Source organism: Pteropus medius, unplaced genomic scaffold, assembly GCF_902729225.1.
Source record: "Pteropus medius unplaced genomic scaffold, Ma_sr-lr_union100, whole genome shotgun sequence".
Lineage (NCBI taxonomy): Eukaryota > Metazoa > Chordata > Mammalia > Chiroptera > Pteropodidae > Pteropus > Pteropus medius.
This window is the reverse complement of record NW_024345479.1, coordinates 2,360,811-2,385,413: the sequence shown is the minus strand read 5'-3', so window position 1 is coordinate 2,385,413 and position 24,603 is coordinate 2,360,811. Positions and strand designations below refer to the sequence as shown.

The 24,603-nt window shown below is 52.1% G+C and overlaps 1 protein-coding gene across 1 annotated transcript; it reads left to right on the top strand.

Annotated features, from left to right (window-relative positions):
- Positions 1-1,718: 1,718 nt before the first annotated feature.
- Positions 1,719-24,372, top strand: ERBB2 (erb-b2 receptor tyrosine kinase 2). Its single transcript, XM_039873602.1, has 27 exons — positions 1,719-2,076; positions 8,250-8,401; positions 9,284-9,497; positions 10,270-10,404; positions 10,701-10,769; positions 10,953-11,068; positions 11,199-11,340; positions 12,192-12,311; positions 12,630-12,756; positions 14,348-14,421; positions 14,508-14,598; positions 14,801-15,000; positions 15,331-15,463; positions 15,546-15,636; positions 16,390-16,550; positions 18,308-18,355; positions 19,650-19,788; positions 19,876-19,998; positions 20,305-20,403; positions 20,668-20,853; positions 20,963-21,118; positions 21,236-21,311; positions 21,666-21,812; positions 22,189-22,286; positions 22,482-22,670; positions 22,961-23,213; positions 23,359-24,372. Exons 1-27 carry the CDS (start codon positions 2,004-2,006, stop codon positions 23,709-23,711), a joined length of 3,765 nt encoding a protein of 1,254 aa, XP_039729536.1. The 5' UTR covers positions 1,719-2,003; the 3' UTR covers positions 23,712-24,372.
- The last annotated feature ends 231 nt before the right edge of the window (positions 24,373-24,603 follow it).

The window sequence follows — 24,603 nt, the reverse complement described above, 5'->3', positions numbered from 1 at the left end:
CATAACTCTTAACTTGAACACTTGATGCCCATACTAGAGAAAATATTGATGCCCATCCTGAAGGGCAGCTCAACTGTGTCATCATACACTGCAGTATTTCTTGAATGTTTATGACTGTGATTCAAGGAATAAATCCAACAGACCTCATCACCGGGACGTACACACCCTTACCCACGCTTACCCTTACAACATACGATATACATGAATCTTTTCTAATCCATTCTATTTCTTAAAAACAAAACAAAAACCCGATTTTTGTCTTGATTATCTAAATTGGTTTTATGATCAATCTTCTAATAGAACCTGACCTGCAGTTTGAACATCACTGGTTAGAACTGGAGGATTTACCATGGTGTTGAGGGAAGGGTAAGCTTCAGGCTCCTCATTTGCATGCATGTGTCAAATTTTGTATTCATAACTTTGTATTTTTTTTTCTAAAGAGATCCTCCAAATTTCATAAGCTTCAGGCCCCACAAACTCTGAATCTGCCAAAATATAACTAAGGCTGAGACCTTTTATTGAACAATTACTATGTGCTAAGTACTGTGCCGAGCATTATCTCCTTTAACTCCTAGCATAGAATGCCAGACATGAGTTTACAAGTGCACCACCGAAGTAGAGAGGCTCAGTCACTTGCCCGAGGTCACATAGCTAATATGCTGCAGAGTAGAGATTTGAACTCAGGTCATTCTGATCCCAGAACACCCTGTTCTCAACTCTGCGCACCCCACCTCCCAAAGCGCCTGCCTGTAACCATGCTAGGGAATATGGACGCTGCTTAAGAAATGCTAGTGTCCTTCATTTTCCAATCCCCGGTAAGTGCCTCTGAGCTCTTGAACATCACAGACATGCTCTTGGCTAAGGCATTCCAACAAGGGTTGCTAGATTTGGCAAATAAAAATAAATTTGAATTTCAGATAAACAACGAAGTTGTTTGTCCCATGCGATATTTTGTTGGAAGTTGTCTGTCCCATGCAATATTTCGTTGGAATTTCCAACAACAACATGTCTTTCTACACTGCCACCACTCCATCCCCCACTCCAACCCCCACTGGGCCTTAAGTACAGGATCAGGGGCTCCAGGTGGAATGCCAGGGGAGGAGGTGGAATTGAACAGGCTAATAAAAAGCAAAGGACAGAGAAAAAAAATCTTGGATAAATCGGTGCTGAATGTCCCAGTAGTAAAGAAAGAAGAGGGATGTTCTTCAAAGGATTGAGCTGGAGGTCCCTCCAATTTGACTCTCTCTTTCCAAACTGGTAAACCTTCATGCTTTCAGACTGAAAAATATACCTAAAGGATCCGAGATGGTATGCCAGGGAGTCCTGGAAACCACAAGTTAAACACAACACACGAGTTAAACAGAATACACGCCCCTCCTTGGCTATCAACTTTTCTTAGGACGTGATGGGAAAACAATTATTTGATATTAAAACGAATAGGCACGTGATGGAGTAGGATGCAAACTCGCCAGGAATGTTTAAGATAAAACCTGCGAGAATTAAGGATGGCAGCCTAAAGCATTTGCCCCAGACTCCTGGAGGAGGGGGCGCAATCACCTCCTCTACTTTAAGGGGTTCTCCATGGAAACGGATGAGAACCGCTGCAGGCACCCCGGGCGTCCCGGCGTTGGGAGGGACGCACCCCAGGCCTGCGCCGAGAGAAGGAGAAAGTGAAGCCGGGAGTTGCCACTCCCAGAGACTTGCTGGAATGCGGTTGGAGGGGGCGGGGGGCGAACTGTGAGCGCGCTGGCTCCCAATCACAGGAGGAGGAGAAGGTGGAGGAGGAGGGCAGGCTCGAGGAAGTACAAGAATGAAGTTGTGGGGCTGAGATTCCCCTCCAGCGTGCCCAGAGAGACGAGAAGAGACCTCTCTTCGAGGCAACAGCCCGCCGCTTCGCAGGGTACCCTTTCTGGCGCCAAGCGCCTGGCCTCTCCGCCTGCCGCGCCCGGCGCCCCCCAGCCTGGTCCAGCCGGAGCCATGGGACCGGAACCGCAGTGAGCACCATGGAGCTGGCGGCCTGGTGCCGCTGGGGGCTCCTTCTCGCCCTCCTGCCCCCCGGAGCCACGGGCACTCAAGGTGGGTCTGGGTTGGGGAGGGCAGGGAGCCGCGACAGGACCCGGCAGCCTGGGACACCCGCCGAAATCCCCGGGCAGACGGGGCAGGGGGCGTCGTACGAGCTTCCCGATCCGAAGTTTCGGACAGTCCAGGCGCTCAGAGCCGCCGGCCCTCTGCGGGGAGGGGGCAAAAGAAGCTGGGGCAGGGAGGCAGTTACACAGAAGCGCCTCTCGATGTCCCATTCAAGAGAACGGCACTTTCCAGACTCTGAGACGGCTCTGGGAACTTGTCAAAAAAGTTCTCTGAGATTGTTCAGAAAGTTTCCCATCGAAGTTGTATCGCACGGGGTGTGTGTGTGTGTGTGTGTGTGTGTGTGTGCGTGCGTGTGCGCGCGCGCGCGCCCCCTTCTTGAGCCCCCTCGAGCTTTCTCAAAGTCTTTCCAGTTGGCAGCCTCCGCCTCCGGACTGGACTGGGCTGGATTCCCCGGGGGTCCCTCCTGCCCTGCCCCTCCTCCTGCCTCCTCCACCCGCCTCCGGCCGCTTAAGTTTAGTTATAGTTACTACAGCTTCAGGCAAGATCGGGGTGTGAAGGGGGAAGGTGGGGAGAGCAACCTGTCCAGCCAGAGCCGGGAGGAGAGGGTGGCCAGTCGGATCGCGGAGTTGCCTCACGCTGGAGTCTGGCTGGGGGGAGGGGGAGACGTTTGTTTTGAACAAGTTTCTCTAGGGCCAGCTCAGGGACTTTGTGCTTTGTGACTTCTAGAGAGCATGGGCGGCAGAGAGGTAGTGATGGTGGGTTTCCTGGTCTGGGGCATGAAGTGGCAGAGTTCTACAGGAGGGAATCCTGGGCAGTTGGAAGGGGAGGGAGGCTGAGAAATAGAACTAGATGGGGGTATGCAGAGGGATTGTCCTGCCTTTTCCCTTATGCTGTGTGTGGGGAAGGGTGATGGGATGACAGTGTGTCCTGCCTCATCTGTCTGTCCATACGTAATTGCAGTTAAAGCTGGAAATATACTCTGGTGCCAAGCACTGCGCATGGTGTTTTGCATGTGTTCCCTCCTTTAGTTCTCTATGAGAGAAGTTCTGCTAATATGCTCATATTCTAGGTGAAAATCTGGTCTTAAAGAGGTTAAATAGCAGCAAGTAAGTGGTGGGTCCCCTATTGGACCCCAGGCAGTGCGACCCTCAACCACACTTTTGAAATCACTATTAATCTACTTTGAACAATGGGGGACACTGCTCCCTGTCTCATTGGGTTGTGAGGAAGACAAAATGAGAGCGTCCTGGTCTCCATAGGTCAGGGAGTCTGGAGAAAGGGTGGGTGTCATCCTGTCTGTGCTGCCTGGCCCAGGGCCCCTCTGCCAGAGCACTGCTGTGATATATGAGGCACCCCTATGCTAGAGTGTTCTTGAGTTGTGTGTGTGTGTGTCTGGGCTTTGTGTTCCCAAACAGTCTCTCCGCTGACTTGGGGACTCTGATGAACTCTGCCCTCTCAAGGAACTCCCTCAAGGTGCTGGGCCAGCTCTGCTGTAAACAGAAGGAGGTGGCCCCACGCCTTCACTCTGAGGAAGGAGTCTCCTCTGCTTGAGCCCATTCTTCCCCTCCCTGTTTCCCAGGCTGTGTCTTCACCACTGACCTTCTGCTGGCTGAGAGGGTGAGGCCACGCTGGGCTGTCAGGCCGAGCTGCTGTCCTCCTCACCTGAGCCTTCGAGTTGAGCAGGTGGTGAGTGGCTGAGTTGCTGCAGTGCCGGGATCTGAGGGGTCAGTTCTCCTGCCCCTCTGGTCTTCCTCACCCTTCAACCTGCACTGCTGGGTGCAGACAGAGATGTTGAGTTTGTTGTGCAGGGAATAGTTAAAATGGCAGCACGCCATCCAGCTGCGCCTAGCACCCTTATTACATTCTAGGGCTGAGGGTTGTGTTAGGAATATGGAAGGAAGGAGAGATGGGGGAAGACCCAGAGGGTCTGGATTTTGCTGAGATCCTCCTAGAGGCCAAGGTCTTGTAAAGTGCGCAGCAAATACATCCTTTTTATCTTGCAGAGCTCATATTTAATTCCTGTGTGATTCTCCCAATAGCCTTCCTTCTTTCTATTACACTTAGAGAAAGTAACCTCATTTTAATATCCACACACAAAAAAAAATAAAATAAAAAAGAAAAAATTGATTCAAACGCAAGAGAAAATACATTGCATTCCAAATATAAAGCACCTTTTCTTTTCTCTTGGTTGGGAATTACCCCGTACTCCTGCTCTGTGAACTTCCCTTGCCTTAACTTTCAAAACATGTACAGCATGCTTCCTATATGCCAGGTTCTTATCCATAGATAGTTTCATTTCATCTCTGCAACAATCCTGTGAAGTCGCTGCGCAGATGAGAAAACTGAAGTCCAAAGAAATGAAGTGACTTATCCCAGGCTTCCCATCAACTCAATAATATTCAGGGCGTTTTGGACTCCAATGGAGGAGGCATTAAGAGTTGGTCAGTCTTATTCCATTCAACAGGAATGGATTGAGCAAAGCCTCAGGGGCAGCCAGGTGGCCAGATTTGGGTGGAGGCACTACTTCCTTATGCAGGTGAATGACTTCCCCTATCTAGGCTATAGAAAGGGGCTGAGCAGCCCTCCTCTCCCCATCCTCTTACCCTGTCTAGCTCATGTCTGCCTTCTTCTTGGGCCCTCCCAGAATGGCAGGGGACTGAAGGCAGGAGTGGGCTGGAGGCCAGTGGGAACTGCAAGGCTGTGGCGTGGGAGACAGCTGGAGTGGAAGCGTGAGGGATCAGTGTGGTCTGGGGCTGGGGCTGGGGGCGGGGAGGGGAGGTGGTGTAGGGCCCAGGGAGTTGTGCCTGCCCCTGAGTGCTAGAATGATCTGGAAGGAGATCCCCTTCCCACTCTTAGCCTGTGGGAAGTGCCTCTGGGGTGACGCCTCCATCTCTTGCTAGGACACCTTTTCTCTCCATCCCTGAAAAGAGAATGGAGGTAGAGTGAGGGGTGTGTGCTCTATCAAGGAGTGGGAGAATTATAGCCAATGTTTGTGTTGTCCCAGCTCTGTTTACAAAGGCTTGTCATGTTTACAGATTGCTTTTTGATTCATTATCTCATTTAACTCTCATTTAACTTCTCTATAGAGAGGAAGAGTTGTTATTATTTGATTATCTCCTCCTTACAGCCAAGTTCAGGTCAGTAAATATTCATTGAGTGCCTACTAAGTCACAGGCAGGGCTGGGCATAGAGATGAATCTGATTTGGCTTCTGCCTTGGAGGTCCAGAAACTTGCTCAAGGTCACACGGTGAGTGGCCCAGCTAGAGTTCTGGTCTGCCTGATACACCAGGCATGTGGTTGTTGAGTCCTGGTGTCACTAGAATGGGCTGTGACCCAGTGGATCTGGGGGTGATGAGCTGTGGGGATGCAGGTAGTGTTCATGGAAACCAAAGGAAGTATTGACTTTCATGCTAGTGAGCAAGAGAAGCAGCTAGGGAGAAGGCCGAAGGCTGGTGGTGAGGAGAGAACCCACTTGAGAGCACCCGCAGAGCTGGGACCAAACCCTGACCACTGAAGTCCAGCTGGAGGGACATGAAGGACTGTGACCAGCCTCTGAGCAGTGGGATGGACACTGGGACCTCAACTGGTCCCTTCTGGTTTGGAGACTCTTCATTGGATTTCATTCATTCATTCATCCATCCATCCATCCATCCAGTAAACACCCAGTGCTCACTGTGTGCAGTCCGGTCCCCTGGCTGTGGGCTGGTCCGGCCTCACACAGCCTTTGCTTGGAGAGTTGGAGATTGAGGCTCCTAAGGGGCAGGTGTCCTGGAGACAAAGAGCTCCCCTGTGTGGAATAGGCTTCCTATCTCCCAAGAAAATCAAGGGGGAAAGTGTGGAAATGGGGACCAAGGTGAGGACTAGGGAGGGGACTGGTAAGGAGGAGGGGGAGTGGGAGGAGGTGGGGGCAGGTGTCATGGTGAAGGAGAGGGAGAGAGGTGGAGGTAGAGGTAAGGGAGGTATCAAGAAAGCCTTGGCTTCATGTCAGGTTGGTGCAGGGATTAGCTCGAAAGCCTCTAGCTCCTTGGGAGGGGTCTCAGGGTACCAATTTTACCACCTGTTGCAAACACTTAAAGTCTTAATTAGACTCAAATCGGCCACAAACAAATTCACTAGTGGGGTGGGGCTACCACTCTTTCTGCTCCTCTTGCCCAGCCTAGCCCAGCCACCCTGCCCTGCCCAGAGCCTGCAATGTTTTTCAGTGGCATCGGTGGAGTTAGTGTGTATTTACGTTTGTGTGGGTTGTAGGGCGAATCTGTGTGTGCAGTTAGGCTTCGTAGAAGGAATGTGGAATCTAAAGTCAGACAGACTCAGTTCAGATACTGCCTCTCGGCTGGCCTCAGTTTGAAGTCCCAGCCTCTGCAGGATGTTAGGAGGCTCCACCCAGAGTGCCTGCTGAGCACACAGTAGGGGCTCAGTTAATGCAGCTGCCCCCAGTGTTCCATTGTTGTTGTTTTCCTATTGCCTGGCTGCCACAGCTGGTGTCCTTTGGAGGCTGCACCGGGCAGCAGGGGGTGGAGACAGCCCCTGCCCCTGCTCTGTTGCTCCCTTTCCCCCCCAGGCTTGGGCCAGGGCCTTGGGGTCTGGGCCTGGAGACAGCTGTGCCTACAAAGCAGCTGAAGCTGAGGCCGGGGGAGGTCCTGGCAGCGGGCGTTATTTTGGGCCTGGCCAGGCCACCCCCATCTCCTGTTTCTCTTGGGAGTCTGGGGGAAGGGACCCTTGATTCTATTTCTGGGCCCTCCCCTTCTTCCCTGTTTGCTTCTTTCCCTATCTGCCCAGAGGGGCGGGAACAGAGACCACTCTGGTTGTTACTAAGAAGCAACACCAGGGGGTGGAGGGCTGTCCCCTCCCGCCCCCAGCTTTCTGAAGGCAGAGGGTATCTCTTATTACCCCTTGGGGTTTGAGCTCCAGCTCCAAGTTGCTGGAGCCCTGGTGTCAGACCTCAACATCAGCCACTGTGCTGCCCTCCTGAATCTGCACATAACCTATAGGAGGTGGAGTGGTGACCAACAGGAATTCCGGGCAGCTCAGGCACCTGTGGGCCTGTGTACCTGGGGGTGCCCTCCACCCACCTCCCCCCGGCACACCCTCCTGGGCAAGACACACCAGGTGATTCATCTTCTCACTAGAGCAGAAAAACAAGTTCAACTGGGCACTGTAATCTCCCCCATGCTGGTAGGCAGGGTGCCAGCTGCTGCCCCCAGAGTCCCCTCACCAGGGGTAGTTTACCCCTCCTAGTATCCCTGGCCTTTGTGGGTACTTCTGGTCTCAGGAACACACAGCCGGGGTCCATGTGGACCCTGGGACAGTTCATCTTGATGCCCGTTGGCTGATGACTGGCACCGGGCAGGTACACAGGGTTGACGTAGTGCTCTTGTGGCAGGAGTTTCGTGGCATAGATTCTGCCAGCTGCTTCTGGAGTCTTGCCCTGAGGAGGTGGCAAGGGTGAGGTGCTGGAGTAGGAGCCTTTGGAGTAGGCATCACTCTGGCCTAGGATCTGCAGCCTGGGTCTGGATGCCCAGAGCTAGAGTCTGATGCCCCTTGTCCCTGCCTAGGGGAATTCCAAAGGTTTCTGCCAGGCCCCCGGTGGTCCTCATGCCCCCACCGTGACTCCAGCTGACCCTCCTTTCCTACTTTCTGGGTGGCATTGTGAGGATGAGTATTCCTTGCCAGGAGATTGGCATGTGGGTGGCATTGGAATGGGGTGGGGAGAATGCCCCGAGTTTGTTTGCTTGGGAGAGGGGCAGGGGGTATCCAGAGAGTTCATGATTCATCATCGCCTCTCTTGGGGGATTTTTACCCCTTGGCTCTGAGTCGTGCCTTTGAGACAAAGAGAGGCTTTCTTTGCCAGCCAACCCCCTGGATTGGGCGGGCGGGCTCCCGAGGGCTGATATAGCAGGGCCCCGTCTGGATGACCAGGATGGGCTGAGCCAGAAGCAGCCTGTCCCCTGATTTCCCTCCTCTTCACAAACTTGGAAACTTTCTTTTGCTATTGCACCTTTTGCAGGTGTAAGAGACATGGGAGGTCAGGTCCTTCCGTTGTGCTCTCTCACCGTCTGAAATGGCTTGACTCTGGGGAGTGAATGTGGAGGAGGCAGTCAGGTAGGAGAAGCTCACTGGGTGGGCAATGCCCTCTGACCCATTTCCTCTCTCCTGATAGTGTGCACTGGCACAGATATGAAGCTGCGGCTCCCAGCCAGTCCCGAGACCCACCTGGACATGCTCCGCCACCTCTACCAGGGCTGTCAGGTGGTGCAGGGGAACCTGGAACTTACCTACCTGCCTGCCAATGCCAGCCTCTCTTTCCTACAGGTGAGACCCCAGCCAGTCCCTGCCTCTCCTTGGGCTGAGCCCTCTGCTTATCGGTGGGTGGTAGAAGAAGCCTATATTTCCTCTCATTGTGGTTCCTCACCCGGAGTCCTTTCCAATGTCTAACCCCTGTTCGTTCTACTGAAAGACGAGTTGACTCCCTCTCTATAACATGGCTGGCCGTGGACATCTCTAGGTGGAATGCATCTGTTCCTTTGCTAAATATTTGCTCTCTTGCCAGCACGATCACCTCCCCCTGTCCAACCGCCCAGCCACTGTCTCCCTCCCACCTCAAGTAGCGAAAGGGCTGTTGAGAGATGTGGGTTCCAGGGCTAGTTCTGCCCCCGACAAGCCGTGTGAATGTGGTTTAGGTTCTTGGCTTCACTGGGTCTCGGTTTTGTTATCTGTATATTGGGAGCAATATAGGCATGCTTTGACTTCCCCTGGGGGGCCCATTTTGAAGATAAAATGGGAAATGTATGTGAAAGGATCATGAGCAGGAGAGTGGAAACCAGCCTGCTGGGCTGTTTCCATGGTGCTCTGGGGTAGGGTCATGTGTGCAATGCTCAGATATCATCAAGTCCAGGCCTTTCCTTTTACAGATGAGGAAACTGAGACGCACGGAGGGTGGGGCACTTGCTCACAGTTTGTAAAGTGCTCCCCGCCACACACCATTATCTTTCTTGATCATAGAGGAATCTGGTTTGGAAAGGTGGGGAGTGGCCTTGATTTCCATTTTATACATGAAGGGAGCAGGACTGCTCAGTGGATGGCGGCCTTGCCCAAGATCCCCAAGCACTGGGGAACCCTGAGGAAGCCCTGGGGGCTGGTAGTGTTCCAGGCCCCTAGCCTGCCTCAGCCCTACCCTACCCTGTCCCCTTCCAGGATATCCAGGAGGTACAGGGTTATGTGCTCATCGCTCACAACCAAGTGAGACAGGTCCCACTGCAGAGGCTGCGCATCGTGCGAGGCACCCAGCTATTTGAGGATAGCTATGCCCTGGCCGTGCTGGACAATGGAGACCTTCTGGACAGTGCCACCCCTGCTGCTGGGGCTGCCCCAGGAGGACTGCAGGAGCTGCAGCTGCGAAGCCTCACAGGTAGTCATCATTGTCATTGAAATCTTCCGGTTATTGGGAGCTGACCAAGGTCACAGCTAGCTATGGGGAGGCTTATGTCCCTTCTTGATGGATGCAGTCAGAGCTAGGGAAAGTGCCCTTGTGAAGATTAGAAAAGATTTCCTTCTTCCCAGGAAGTCACAGTTTCCACTAGTTCACACAGTTTGATAATGAGGATGCAGGATGGGTTTTTTTCCTACTTATTGCCTGAGTACACATGTGCAGTGAACAACCTGTGTAACTGAACATGGCAGCCCTAGGGCTGACAGTGTCCCAAACCCTGTGTGCCAAGAGCTTTGCATGCGTGATCTTATTTCAGTTGTGCTATAATCTTGCAAGGGAAGCATCAATGTTATTCTCATTTTACAGATGAAAAAACAGGTTTACAGAGAATAAGTTGTTAGTTAGTGGTGAGGCTGGATTTCAGACTCCAGAGTCTCTTTTTCAACTGCCAGGCAGTGTGCACAGAGTAAAGGTGGGAGGAGAGGAGAAAATGACCTGGATATCTGGAGCCAGACATGGACAACCCCCTCCTCCCTGGATCTTAGTCGGTTCACGTGTGCGTGCGTGTGTGTGTGTGTGTGTGTGTATCACGGGAGGGGGATTAGTATTGATAGGGCTAAAAGATGCTGAAGGTGTCTTCTCTGCTCCCTGGGGAACCTAGGGTGTGTTTAAGAAGCCTGCTCTTCATTTAGAAGGTGGGAGGGCAGAAGGTGACAGGGACAGAAGCTTCTGATTATTGCCTGCCCCACAGAGATCCTGAAGGGAGGGGTCTTGATCCAGCGGAACCCTCAGCTCTGCCACCAGGATACGATTTTGTGGAAGGACATCTTCCACAAGAACAACCAGCTGGCCCTCATGCTGATAGACAACAACCGCTCCCGGGCCTGTAAGCCATGCTCCTCCCTGCCTAGAGCCTTCTCTCTTTCTCAGACGGTCCCTCCCAACCCCAAACTCCTACATACCCTCTCCTCCCACCCACCCCACCCATGACTCATTTCTTCTTTCTTGGTCCTTCCTACCATCTCCGTGTCTCTTTATCTCTGTGGCTCTGTCCTGTCTCCCTCTGCTTCTAGATTATGTCTCTGTTTTTGGAGTCTCCTTTACCTGTCTGGGTCTCTCCCTCACTGTGCATTCTGCTTCCTGGTCTCTGTCTCTCTTACTGTCTTTCTGTTCTCTCCCCAGGCCAACCCTGTTCTCCAGCTTGTAAAGCCTCTCACTGCTGGGGAGAAAGTTCCCAGGATTGTCAGCGCTGTGAGTCTTAGGCCCAGAATCTGGGGGCACAGAGCTGGATAGAACAATGGTGACAGGGGAGGGTTGGGATTCCTAGGCCTCAGGTGTCTTCCGTGGGTCAGGGCATCTCCCCAGGAGGTGAGGGTGATGAGGGCCCAGTGCCCAGGCTGCCGCCCAGCCCTCATCCTGCCCTTTGCCTGATAGTGACGCGAACTGTCTGTGCCGGCGGCTGTGCCCGATGCAAGGGCCCGCTGCCCACCGACTGCTGCCATGAGCAGTGTGCTGCCGGCTGCACGGGCCCCAAGCACTCTGACTGCCTGGTACGTTCCCACTGGGCCTCACTCACCCTTTGGTGGGCAAGGGAAGGGGCACCCTGCCCGGTACTGCCCTACTGCCCCTGGCACATAAGGGAAAAACAGCCTGGTGATCACCAGATGCCTTTCCTCCCAGGCCTGCCTCCACTTCAACCACAGTGGCATCTGTGAGCTGCACTGCCCAGCCCTGGTCACCTACAACACGGACACCTTCGAGTCCATGCCCAACCCTGAGGGCCGGTATACCTTTGGCGCCAGCTGTGTGACCGCCTGTCCCTGTGAGTGCCAGGGAGAGACACAGTTGTAGTAATTTTGGTGGGGACGTTGGTTTATGTAAATAAGAGCATGTTATGAGTATTGTCTGCCTCTTGCTTTGGAGAGCTGGTTCCGATGGTTCTTATCGAGATGCCTCATTCTTTCAACAGCTGTGGAACTGGTGGCAGCAGCAAAGAGTAGCAGCTAAGAGCTCAGGCCTGGGAGCCCGACTGCCTGGGTTTGAAAACTGGCTCTGTCACTTACTAGTCATATGACTAGTGCTTTAGTTTCCGCATCTCTAAAATGGGAGCAAAAGTAGTCCCAACCTCATAAAGTTTGAATGAGTTAATATGCATAAGCTCTTACAACAGCGGCTGGCATATATTAAGCATTCCTAAATGTTAATTTTCATTCTATAGTCTAGATAGATTGGAGTTTTATTTAACAGGTCCCCTCTTTCCTGACGGGCATTTAGGGGCTGGCCTCGAATCTGGGGACCTCTTTCCTCCTCTCACAGGAGACAGGAGTGGGCTCTTAGGTCCCAGTCATATCCTCCCCACAGTGAGTGACAGTGCGAAGCATAGAGCCAGATGTTTGGGTTCAGATCCTGGCTCCTCCACTCACTAGCACGATGACCTCCAGGAATTTGCATTATTGCGCTTTGCTTTCCTTTTTGGCAAAATGGGAATCGCACCACGTGTTTATCATATAGGGCTGTTGTGAAGAGCAAATGAATGCTAAGTGCTGACTTGCAGCAAGGGCATTCCAGTACTGTCGGATGTTGTTCTTATTGTACTACCTGGGCATGGTGACACTGCTCACGGTGGGGCATTAAGGGCCGGGGCATGTGGACATACAACCCTGGTCTCTTCAGACAACTACCTATCGACGGATGTGGGATCCTGCACCCTAGTCTGTCCCCTTAACAACCAAGAAGTGACAGCTGAAGACGGAACACAGCGGTGTGAGAAATGCAGCAAGCCTTGTGCCCGAGGTACCCATTGCCACCCCCTAAGCCAGACTGTAGTTCTTGTCCCTGCGCACCCAGCCTGGCCTTGCCCACTGTCTCACCCTTCCTCAGACCCTCCTGGGACCCAGTCCTCGTGTCTCCCACTGTCTCTGCCCCTGGTCCTCCTCAGATCAGTCCTACAAGCTCCCCCATATCTCGTCAGTGTGGGGAGGGGGCATGTGGCCCCAAGATGGGACTATAGACAGGACCTAGGAGTTTGAGTTCCTGGTGCTCTGTAGGGAATGATCAGTCCCAGTGCAGGGGCTGAGGTGGCCCCTTCACCACCTGCTCCACTCCCCACAGTGTGCTATGGTCTGGGCATGGAACACCTGCGGGAGGCAAGGGCGGTCACTAGTGCCAATGTCCTGGAGTTTGCTGGCTGCAAGAAGATCTTTGGGAGCCTGGCGTTTCTGCCGGAGAGCTTTGCGGGGTAAGGATACTCGGAGTGAAGGGCGGGCACAATGGCCCGAGACAACATTGAGGCAGTTACTGACCCCTGAGGACCCAGAAAGGGCAGCATCTCGGGGTGAAGGGATGGCCAGAGACAGGTGGGAGGCCAGGAATGCAGAAGAAGCAGGTGAGAGACCAGAGGGGGCAGAGACTTTTGGAGGGATTCTTTTCATACATGACATGTTATCTGTCAACGCACACTTGTATGGAGGTCAAGCCATCCAGATAAAGTTAACGTTCTCCTTGAGTTCATAGTAGCTCTATTCACAGTAGTCTCAAACTGGAAATTACACAAATGTATATCAATAGGTAAATGAATAAACAAACGATGGCCTATCTATACAATGACATTCTCAGCAATAAAAAGAAACAAAATACTGATACACACAACATGAATGAGTCTCAGACACATTATGTTAATTGAAATAAGCCAGAAAAGAATCCACACTATATGATTCTTTTTATGTGAGGGTCTAGATAGGCAAAACCACTCTGGTGATAGCAGTCAAAACTGTGGTTGTCCTGGGGTGGGGGGGACTCCAAAGGGGGGGACACAAAGGAAATTTCTGGGGTGATGGAAGTGCTCTATATATCAGTTGGGGTGAGGAAGCCATGAGTGAATGAATGCGTTTGTCAAAACTCATCAAACTGTATAGTAAAAATCTGCGCATTTTATTGTATGTGAAATACATTTCAATAAAAATACGTATTAAAAAAAGGAGAAAATTCCTTTCAACACTTCCTCCACTTCTGCTCCCCCTTCCAGAGGAGACCACTGTTAACAGTGTGTGTTCTCCTAGACCTTTTATGCACACATAGACACGCATGGAAAACATAGTTGTAATTTCGCTGGAGACCTTGGTTTATGGAAATGAGAGCATATTGTGAGTATTGTCTGCCCTTTGCTTTGGAGAGCTGGTCCTGAGGGTTCTTGAGATGCCTTTTTTTTTCAAGAAGTGTGAAGCAGGTGGCAGCAGCAAAGAGTTGCAGCTAAAGGTCAGGGAACCAGACTGCTTGGGTTTGAAACCTGGCACTGCCACTTACTAGACAGGTGATCTTATGGGACCTTAGTTTCCTCTTCTCCAAAATCAGAGCAAAACTAGTCCCAACCTCATAAGGTGGTTATAAAGTTTGAATGAGTTAATATGCATAAGCTCTTAGAATAGTGCCTGGCATATACTAAGTGCTCCTAAATGTTTAGTTTTTTGTCTATAGTCTGGATACATCAAGATTCTATTTAACAGCTCTCCTATTTACTGATGGGTGTTTAGGTCATTTTCAGTTTTCGTTCTTACAAACAGTTCTGCCTTGTACATGCCTCAGGGGCCAGTGTCTCTCTAGGCCACATTCCTAGAAGTAGAATTTCTAGATCAAAGAATATAAACACTGTTTTGATAGATCCTGCCAAACTAGGGCCTGGGCTTTGCAGCTCGGGATGGCAACAGCCGGGCTTGAGCAAAGGATTTAATTGAAGTTATTAATAGAAGAGGGATGAGGGTGGCACGGCCAGTCTGGGGGTCGTGCCCACCCCTTGCTGGCTCTGCTGACTCCTCTCCTCATCCTCCTTCTAGGGACCCAGCCTCCAACACTGCCCCCTTACAGCCCGAGCAGCTCAGAGTGTTTGAGACCTTAGAGGAGATTACAGGTGGGCCCTGCCTCTGCATCCTGCTCTAAAGGGGCTGGGGATCCTCATCCTGTCCCCACACCCCTAGACTCACCCTGTGCCTGCAGGTTACCTGTACATCTCAGCGTGGCCAGACACCCTGCCTGACCTCAGTGTCTTCCAGAAACTGCGAGTAATCCGGGGACGAGTTCTGCATGAGTGAGCACCAGGGGAGGGGGCTTGACGGGGAGGCCCGGGAGAAGCTTTGGGTATGGCGGGTCCTCCTGTTCCCCAGGGGCTCCATCGGCAGCCTTTCCATGGGAGTTAGTAGAGGGTGCTGGGGTGGGGGCAGCCCTTGTAGACTGTGGAGGGGGTCAGCAATGAGCTGTTCGCTCTGCAGCTGAGCCCTCCTCTCCCACAGTGGTGCCTACTCGCTGACCCTGCAAGGCCTGGGCATCAGCTGGCTGGGGCTGCGCTCACTGCGGGAACTGGGCAGTGGGCTGGCCCTCATCCACCGCAACGCCCGCCTCTGCTTTGTGCACACGGTGCCCTGGGACCAGCTCTTTCGGAACCCTCACCAGGCCCTGCTCCACAGTGCTAACCGACCAGAGGACGAGTGTGGTAAGACAGGGAGCCCAGTGTGCCTGCTCCCCATCTGCCAGCTCACAGGAGTGCCCACGGGCCCCTAGCAACAGCAACCTGGGACTTACGTAGATTGCCTGTCCCTGGTGCACCATTATTGACACAGCTCTGGCTGGCTTGACCTCTTGGCATCCCTCCCTTCCCTTTCCTCTGTTTCTGGAACCTGAGAACTCCTTTCTCTCTCCGCATTGCCCAGGCCCTATCCCTGCCCCTCCAACCCAGAGCCACCCTCACAGCCTCTTCCCCCGGTTCACTTGGACTTGGAGTCTCCCTTAAGAATCCTCTCTGACTCCTTCCTCCTTGCTGCAGTGGGTGAAGGCCTGGCCTGCTACCCGCTGTGTGCCCATGGGCACTGCTGGGGTCCGGGACCCACCCAGTGTGTCAACTGCAGCCAGTTCCTTCGGGGCCAGGAGTGCGTGGAGGAGTGCCGAGTACTGCAGGGGTATGCGGGGAGGAGCAGAGGGCGGCCGGAGGGGTGCACAGGGGTTCTTTCCAGACCCCTCACCAGCCATCCCCTCTCTCAGGCTCCCCCGGGAGTATGTGAAGGACAGGTACTGTCTGCCGTGCCACCCCGAGTGTCATCCCCAGAATGGCTCAGTGACCTGCGTAGGATCGGTGAGGTGCTAGTGAACTCAGAGCTGGGTGGAGGGAAGCAAGGGTGGGTTGGGGTGGATTGCCAGGGACCTGGTCAGGTCTGAGAAGACATCCATGGAGAGCATCCTGAGCTCAGACCTGAGCAGCAGGAGGGTGGAACAATAGGAGGTGGAGGGAGGCTGAGGTGCTGGGGACCGCAAGAGTTGTGTGGTAGACCCGGGACCCTTTGGATTGTGCAGAGGTCCCAGGGAAGCCTATGTTCTTGGCTGTGCCAAGGTGGTTGGACATGTGGGCTTAGACATCAGACTACCTCGATTTAAATCTAGGCCCTGCTTCCAACCTTAGTTTGCTCATTTATAAAATGAGTATCATAGTAGTACCTGCCTCATTAGAGTTTAGTAAGAATTAACTCAAAATAGGGTTTGGCACAGTGCCTAAGTACGGGAAATGCTCTCCACGTGTTAGTAACGATCATTACTTGCAGTTATACCTTAAGTAATGTACTCCCCTCCCAGTTCTTCATGTGAAGCCCCCAGCTTGGGATCAAGCTTTGAAGTTGAGGGAGCTGGGTGAAGAGCAGAGGTAGCAGACACAGCAGGCCTGGGCTGTCCCAGGAGCAAGAAAATAAACTTAAAAAAAAAACAAACCCTGTTTTAAGTTAATTCTTACTACACCCTAATGAAAAGTGCTGCTGAGTAACAATGGGAAGCTCAAAGGAGACTGCAGGCCCTGATCCTACTGCCAGCCCCCCACAAACCTTTCCTCCCCTCCCAGGGGGCTGACCAGTGTGTGGCCTGCGCCCACTACAAGGACTCTCCCTTCTGCGTGGCTCGCTGCCCCAGTGGTGTGAAACCTGACCTCTCCTTCATGCCCATCTGGAAGTTCCCAGATGAGAAGGGCACGTGCCAGCCGTGCCCCATCAACTGCACCCACTCGTGAGTCTGAGGGTCTTTTCTGCAAAAAGGAGGGCTTTGTTCCAGGAGCCTCTCCAGGGCTCTTATTATAAAACAGAGATAACTCTGCCTTCGCTTACCCTGAGACTTAATTTTTCATATCTTTTTTTTTCTGACCACAAAAGTAACATGTTGCTAAAATTTTTTTTATTAGAACATGAAATATAAATTAATGTCACTATCAGCAGTTCTATTCCCGCTGTTAATAATTTGTAATGTTTTTCCTCTAGTTTTTTAACTGTGCACAGACTAATATATATATATCATTATAACATATAAAATGTTATACTCTCTTGTGCTCACTTCTGGCAGCACATACACTAAAATGTTATACTCTCTAGTTGTTTTTATCTGTGCACATTCTAACAGATTATGACATAATTTCTATGTAAGTATATATATTGTCATTCTCCAGTTGTTTTTATCTGTCTGTAGTCTAATATATATTCTTTTTACCAAATGGGATCATAGACCATACATATTATTTGTAAATTGCTTCTTTTCACTTAACAGAATCTTGCAATGTTTTCTCATGTCCTAACACAGTGATCTATTTAAACATTTTTTTAACATAGTTGTCTTTATTTACACATGAAATACATGAATACATCCTTGTGATAAACATTTTCAGCGATATAAAAGTATAAACATTGCAAAACCAATGCGTTTTGTTCCCCTCCCCCACCCCTTTCTGGAGAGAACCACCAGATTCATCCCTCCAGGCTTTCTCTACACATTTACACAAACATATATTTATATTAGGTTGAGTCATAAGATTGCTGTTTTTGTAGGTCATAAATGGTCAAGGAACAGCAATTTCATATAGTTCAACTCATAATCAGTTTTGGTTTTTATGTGAGCATTTTTTTTTCAATTATGGCTGACATTAAATATTATTTTATATTAGTTTCAAGTGTATAGCATAGTGGATAGACATTTATATAATTTATGAAGTGATCCCTCCAATTAATCTAGTACTTACCTGGTACTATACATAGTTATGACAGTATTGACTATATTCCCTGTGCTGTACTTTTTGTGCACTTTTTTATATGAACGGAATCATACTCTACATATTGTTCTGCACTTTGCTTCTCACCCCCCACTTTGTGTGCCTTGGAGGTCCTTTGTTGTGACTGCACGTGGATCTACCTCCTATTTTTTTTGAACTACTCAATCTGCAGCATGGATATAATATTTGACTATATCCATGTTTGAGGGATATTGATTGAGCTTTGTTCTTTTTTTTTTCTTTTTTTGCAGTTACTACACTTGAGCTCCATGTACAAGTGAGCATCTTGTGCATGCCCCCTAGTGTACAGGTGTTGGCATTTTTGGGGTTTATCCCGAGAGGGGCACTGCTGGGTCACAGGCATTATTTAATAGGTGTTGCCAAACTATCTTCTGCAGAAGTTGTGCCAGTTTAATATCTGGCCTTCTTTCACAGAGGGAATGGCCGAGCTTCTGGACTTGCTGCTCCTTTGGGCGACCCCCACCCCTCACAGGGCACACCACAGGGGGTGTGGGGTCACAGGCTGGAGAAGGGATCCCTTTGTGGGGTGGCAGAAAGAGCACTGGTGACCTTTAGCCCAGTTTCTGCCTTTGTTCAATGGAGATAATAACCCTGCCACACCTACCTCTGGAGCGGCTGTGAGGCTGGAATGAGACAGGAGGTGGTTCCCAGCCTTGTTGATGGGACTCTCTCTCTCTCTCTCTCTCTCTCTCTCTCTCTCCTGCAGCTGTGTGGACCTGGATGACAAGGGGTGTCCCGCCGAGCAGAGAGCCAGGTCAGCCTGGTCCCAGGACGTGCCCCACATGGCCCCTCAGTCCCCCACCAGTCATTGCTGCAGGGAGGGGGTCTCCTGACATGACACATGTCCCTTTCTTGCCCACTCTTCCACTGTTGATCCTCTTTTCAATTCTCTTCAACAAGTGGATGGAGGACCCGCTCAGGATGCTTGAGGTGTGGGGAACAGCAGAAGATGGCAAAGACACCCAGTACCTCTCCATCCTTAAGTAGCTAGATATTTTGCAAGGGACACAGACAGCGTTGTTGAGGGTGCTGCTGCAGCTCTGAGGGAGTAAATAATGAATTCTTAACAGGATGTAGTGGGAGGCTTCAAGGATGAGGTAGCATTTGAACCAGGCCTTGAAAGAGGAGCAGGTATGTTACCTGCATTAGGGAGAAAGTAACCAGGTGGTGTTGTTGGGGAGGGGTCAGAAAAATTTAGGATGTGTTTGCTTGAATGTTCTGGTGTGGTGGGCCATTTTATTAGCACAGAGAACAGAGTAAAGGATGAAATCTGAGTCAGGTTTGGGCCGTATCCAGAGGCCATAGGCCCTCCCTCACTACCGGGCTACAGGGTTGGACTTGGTTTCTGGGCAGTGGGGAGCTTTGGGAAAAGTTTTGGGGGAAAAACAGATTGGAGTATGTTGTAGGTAATCATTTGTCCATGAAACAAGTGTTAATTAGAGGTCTGTGATGTGCCAGCCTTTGGGTAAGCAAAGGAGGGGGGCGATGATGACAACGACATAGGGTCAACACCCAGGAGTGCCATCTATTCCAGGATGAGTCGTGAAAGGTGATCCCATGCATGGAGGAATGGTCCAGGCAGAAGTAACAGCATGTGCAAATGTTGGGAGGTGTGGAAAATCATGACCTATGGCTGAAAAATTTGGCTAGAACATCAGAATCACTGGGTGTACATTCCTGGGCCTCACCCCATACCACAATCAATCTCTGGAGGTGGAGCTCCAAACTTAGACATATTAACAAGCTTCTTGGTGATTTTTGTCAGGAAGTTTGAGAATGTGGACTAGAGCCATGGGCAAGAGCATAGACAATTTGGAGATGTGGGTAGAGAAGGCTTTGAATGTCCAGCAAGGAGTTTGGACTTTATCCTGGGGGCAATAGGGAGCCAGGGGAGGTTTTAAAGTAGCGAAAAGTGGATGGAAGCCTGTGGGTCACCCTTCCAGATTCCTTTTCCAAACACCAGTGACCTTCATGTCCTTCTATGGGGTCCCATCATCCCTTCTACCCAAGACTGGTCCCCAACCCCTGACCTTGGCTTCCGTCCTCAGCCCTGTGACGTCTATCATTGCTGCTGTGGTGGGCACTCTGCTGGTCATGGTTATGGGGGTAGTTTTCGGCATCCTAATCAGGCGAAGGAGGCAGAAGATCCGGAAGTACACGATGAGAAGGCTGCTGCAGGAAACAGAGGTGAGGCGGTCTGAGGGCCTCCCCGCCAGCCTGAGGTCTGTGGCCCAGCCCCCCAGGCACTGATGCAGGGTCACCCCCTCACCCCAGCTGGTGGAGCCGTTGACACCTAGTGGAGCGATGCCCAACCAGGCTCAGATGCGGATCCTAAAAGAGACAGAGCTGAGGAAGGTGAAGGTGCTTGGATCAGGAGCTTTTGGCACAGTCTACAAGGTCAGAGGTGGGGCCAAAGTCCAGGGTGGGAGGTTGCAGAGGATGCATCAGGTGTGGCCAAGGGTTCTGTTAGGGAAGGCAGCCAAGAACTGGAGGAGGCAGTGGTGTTTGGTTGGGCAGTTACAGAGGCTGGGACAAGGCATAAGGGAATGGATAGTGGGGCTAAATAATAAAGTTGTTGCTAATTAGTGAGGTTGGCCTAACAGTAGGAAAGGGTATTCAGAGCACAAGTAATGACCTTATGGACAACTGCGGGTTGGATCTGGCCAGCCCTCTTCCTGCTCACATCCTCCTTTTCCTGCCCAGGGCATCTGGATCCCCGATGGGGAGAATGTGAAAATCCCAGTGGCCATCAAAGTGTTGAGGGAAAACACATCTCCCAAAGCCAACAAAGAAATCTTGGACGTAAGCCCCTCCACCCTCTACAGGAGGGACCCCCTGGTTGCTGATCTGGGCTCTGGGCTCTCTCTTCACTAGGGTTTGAGGAGACTATGTTATCCCTAAACCTCAACTCTTAACCTCCCTAGTCTGTGGGCTGTGGTTACGGTTTGTGCTGAATGGAGTCAGATCCGGTGAGGGTTCCGTCACACCTCGGTCCTCAGGAGTGGCATTTGGCGGTTGGGGGTTTGTGGTCTCACAAACCCTCTCAATGTATGCCCTTGCCCTCAGGAAGCATATGTGATGGCTGGTGTTGGCTCCCCATATGTCTCGCGCCTCCTGGGCATCTGCCTGACCTCTACGGTGCAGCTGGTGACACAGCTTATGCCCTACGGCTGCCTCCTAGACCACGTCCGGGAACACCGTGGACGCCTGGGCTCACAGGACCTGCTGAACTGGTGTGTGCAGATTGCAAAGGTATGCTCTGCAGGTGCCCTTTGGGAGCAAGCCTATCCCCACCTTAGGATGGGGAGGTTTCCTGGGAGAGTATGGCTAGAGTGTGATTCACGCGGATGTTTTATCCCAGGGGATGAGCTACTTGGAGGAAGTGCGGCTTGTGCACAGGGACCTGGCTGCCCGGAATGTGCTGGTCAAGAGTCCTAACCATGTCAAGATCACAGACTTTGGGCTGGCTCGGCTGTTGGACATTGACGAGACAGAGTACCATGCAGATGGGGGCAAGGTTAGCGAAGGGAGTAGAGTAAGGCAAGGTGGAATGGGGTCTGGGCCCTGGAAGAACTCTGAGAACAGCCACGTCCCCACACACCTAGTTCGAGGACTTATTCCTCTGCTCTCCCAGGTGCCCATCAAGTGGATGGCGTTGGAGTCCATTCTCCGCCGACGGTTCACCCACCAGAGTGATGTGTGGAGCTACGGTGAGTGGTAGGGAGGGTTGGGAGGAGTGGCCAAGGAGCCATGGCCCTGTCCATGGTGGGGATGTTGGTGGAAGGATGAGAGCCATGATGGAGAACATTAATGGAGACACCTTACCATGAATGGGACAGCAGGGAGGGGCTGCCAATGCCACAATCTGCCAGGGTCTGTATACATCCAGTGTCCCCCCTACAACCATTACTTCTCATGGAGACTCTATTTTCCCTAAGAAGGTTTCCTACTGCCTTCCAACACATCACATCCCTTGGTGCCAGGCTCTTAGACAGAGCCTCTGGAGCTCAGAACACTAAAGCTCCCCCTGTTAACACCCGCCCTTAACCCTGTCTCTGCCCCAGGTGTGACTGTATGGGAGCTGATGACTTTTGGGGCCAAACCTTACGATGGGATCCCAGCTCGGGAGATCCCTGACCTGCTGGAGAAGGGGGAACGGCTGCCCCAGCCCCCCATCTGCACCATTGATGTCTACATGATCATGGTCAAATGTGCGTGGCTGAGCTGTGCTGGTTGCTTGGAGAAGGGGTGGAAGGTTCTGGGTGGAGGGGCCTACAAGGGGCATGGGAGGGGGCCAAAGGCAGGATGGATGTGGACCCAGGGGTCCTGGTATGGTTAAAGGAGTCTCAAAAGGGTCTTGCTTCTCTTTTATAGTACCAGTCCAGGGAAGTTCTAGAGGATCAGCTAGAAAAAGACATGCAAAATAAAAAGGGCAAACTTACAGAGATTCTCAAAAGTCCTGGTACCTCAGCTCTACCACACAAGGGCTTGGGGCTCTAATCACTAGACCAGACTGGAGAGGGAGAGGGGGTGGGGCTGCACACAGGCTGCAGCGGAAACAGATGCTGAGCTTCCTCCTGTCCCCAGGTTGGATGATTGACTCTGAGTGTCGGCCTCGGTTCCGGGAGTTGGTGGCCGAATTCTCCCGCATGGCCAGGGACCCCCAGCGCTTTGTGGTCATCCAGGTACTAGGCCTTTCCACCTGTCCCTGCCTATGACTAAGCACACTCCTGCAGTCTGCAGTGGGTAGAAAGGGAGGTGACTCCTGGGTCCCAGCCCTCAAGCCCAATCCTTACCTCTTGTACCTCCCTGAGCCATCCTTAGGAGGCTAAGCACTGGGCTGGGGAGAGGCTGCCATCCTCTGTCTCCCTCCTCCCCAGAATGAGGATCTGGGCCCTGCCAGCCCCTTGGACAGCACCTTCTACCGCTCGCTGCTGGAGGATGACGACATGGGGGACCTGGTGGATGCGGAGGAGTACCTGGTGCCCCAGCAGGGCTTCTTTTGCCCAGATCCTGTTCCGGGTACTGGGGGCACAGCCCACCACAGGCACCGCAGCTCATCCACCAGGGTCAGTGCCCTCCATCACACTGTGCTGGGTGTGCTTGGTTACCTCCTCCAACCCCAATGGACTAGGCTCCCTTTCTCTAATGTCCCCCCCACAACCATTACCTCTCATGGACACCCCATTTTCCTTAAGGTTTCCTACTGCCTTCCAACCCATGACCCCATTCTCTTCACGGTAACCGTCATACCCTAAGGGTGACCTCTGTTTATCTCTTATGACCCTGTCACTTCTCATGGAGTCTCTATCTGAAATCCATTAATAAGCCCCATCATGACCTTCTCTTTTCTCCCCAGAGTGGCGGTGGTGAGCTGACACTGGGGCTGGAGCCCCCCGAAGAGGAGCCCCCCAAGTCTCCACTGGCACCCTCAGAAGGGGCAGGCTCTGATGTGTTTGACAGCGATTTGGGAGTGGGGGCAGCCAAGGGACTGCAGACTCTCTCCCCACATGACCCCAGCCCTCTACAGCGGTACAGTGAGGACCCCACAGTACCCTTGCCTCCTGAAACTGACGGCTACGTTGCCCCCCTGACCTGCAGCCCCCAGCCCGGTATGGAATTCAAGCCTGAGCTGAGAGACTGGGAGGTGGGGAAGCTGGGGATGCTCAGGTCAGCCCAGGGCTCACTGGGGTTGTGGAAGTAGCTGGGACACATGGATTCCTTCCCCTAACAAGCCCCCTTCTCTTGCCCTTTCAGAATATGTGAACCAGCCAGAGGTTCGCCCACAGCCCCCCTCACCCCTAGATGGCCCCCTGACTCCTCGACCTGCTGGTGCCACGCTGGAAAGGCCCAAGACTCTCTCTCCTGGGAAGAATGGGGTTGTCAAAGATGTTTTTGCCTTTGGGGGTGCCGTGGAGAACCCCGAGTACTTGGCACCCTGTGGCAAGGCTGCTTCTCAGCCCCAACCTCCTCCAGCCTTCAGTCCAGCTTTTGATAACCTCTATTACTGGGACCAGGACCCATCAGAGCGGAGCTCTCCACCTAGCACCTTTGAAGGGACCCCTACGGCAGAGAACCCTGAATACCTGGGACTGGATGTGCCAGTGTGAGCCAAAAGGCCAAGTCTGCTTAGGTCCTACTGAACCCTTGGGGAGTGGGAAAGGCCTGACTTCTGCTCTGTGTCAGGATGAGGTGGGGAGAGGGCCCTTGGACCACATCCAGTGGAGCCTGCCAGGCCAGAAACCTTCCTTCCTACTCCAATTCCCAGCTGGCTGAGGGGTCCAGCCCGGTTGGAAAAGAAGACAGCACTGGGAAGTCTTGATTGATTTGGAGCCCTGCCCCAGCAGACTCTAGGGGCCAGTGGATGCCACAACCACAGTCTCCTCACCTGAGGGAGCAGCCCAGCCTGGCTTTCTCCTTCCAGATCTCTGGCCTTGAAGGACTGAGGGAAGCTAGACCTAGGAGGGGAAGAGGCCTGAAGGGAGTGTCTAGGACAAAAGCAGTCCATTCAGAGACTGTCCTTGAGACCCAGCTCTGCCCCTGGAAGAAGGGAGCAGCAGTAGCATCCAGATCGAGTTCTGTACAGAGTGCTTTTTTTTGTTTTGTTTTTACTTACGTTTTGTGTGTGTGCGTGTGTGTTTTTTAAAAAAAGATGAAATAAGGACTCAGAGAAAGAGGGTACTGTGGAGGGGGAGGTAATCCCCGGGGTTGGGGAGAGATTTCCCTTCTCCACCCCTACTTTCTCCATCTGCAAATATATTTTGGAAAACAGCTGGGTACCAGCCTATGTCTGGGGGTGGCTCTGCGCCATCCCCTACTGCTTACCTCCTCACACTCCATTCATCTTTTCCTGGAGGGAGTGGCTAGTAATCCTCAGGAAACTTGAATGAGAAGCCTATCTTCTAGCTTCCTGACTTTTGGGTTGAGGGTGGGGGTGATCAGGAGGTTGGGATTATCTGAAAGCCCTTTGACAACCAAATTATTCTTGCTTAGAAAACCAAA

Bases quoted from the DNA above. Each gene is read 5' to 3' on its own strand.
- ERBB2 (XM_039873602.1), top strand. From the start codon at position 2,004: ATGGAGCTGGCGGCCTGGTGCCGCTGGGGGCTCCTTCTCGCCCTCCTG. The intron at 16,551-18,307 runs GTGAGTCTGAGG...TCTCTCCTGCAG, and splicing joins CCCATCAACTGCACCCACTC to CTGTGTGGACCTGGATGACA. The intron at 22,287-22,481 runs GTACTAGGCCTT...CCTCCTCCCCAG, and splicing joins AGCGCTTTGTGGTCATCCAG to AATGAGGATCTGGGCCCTGC.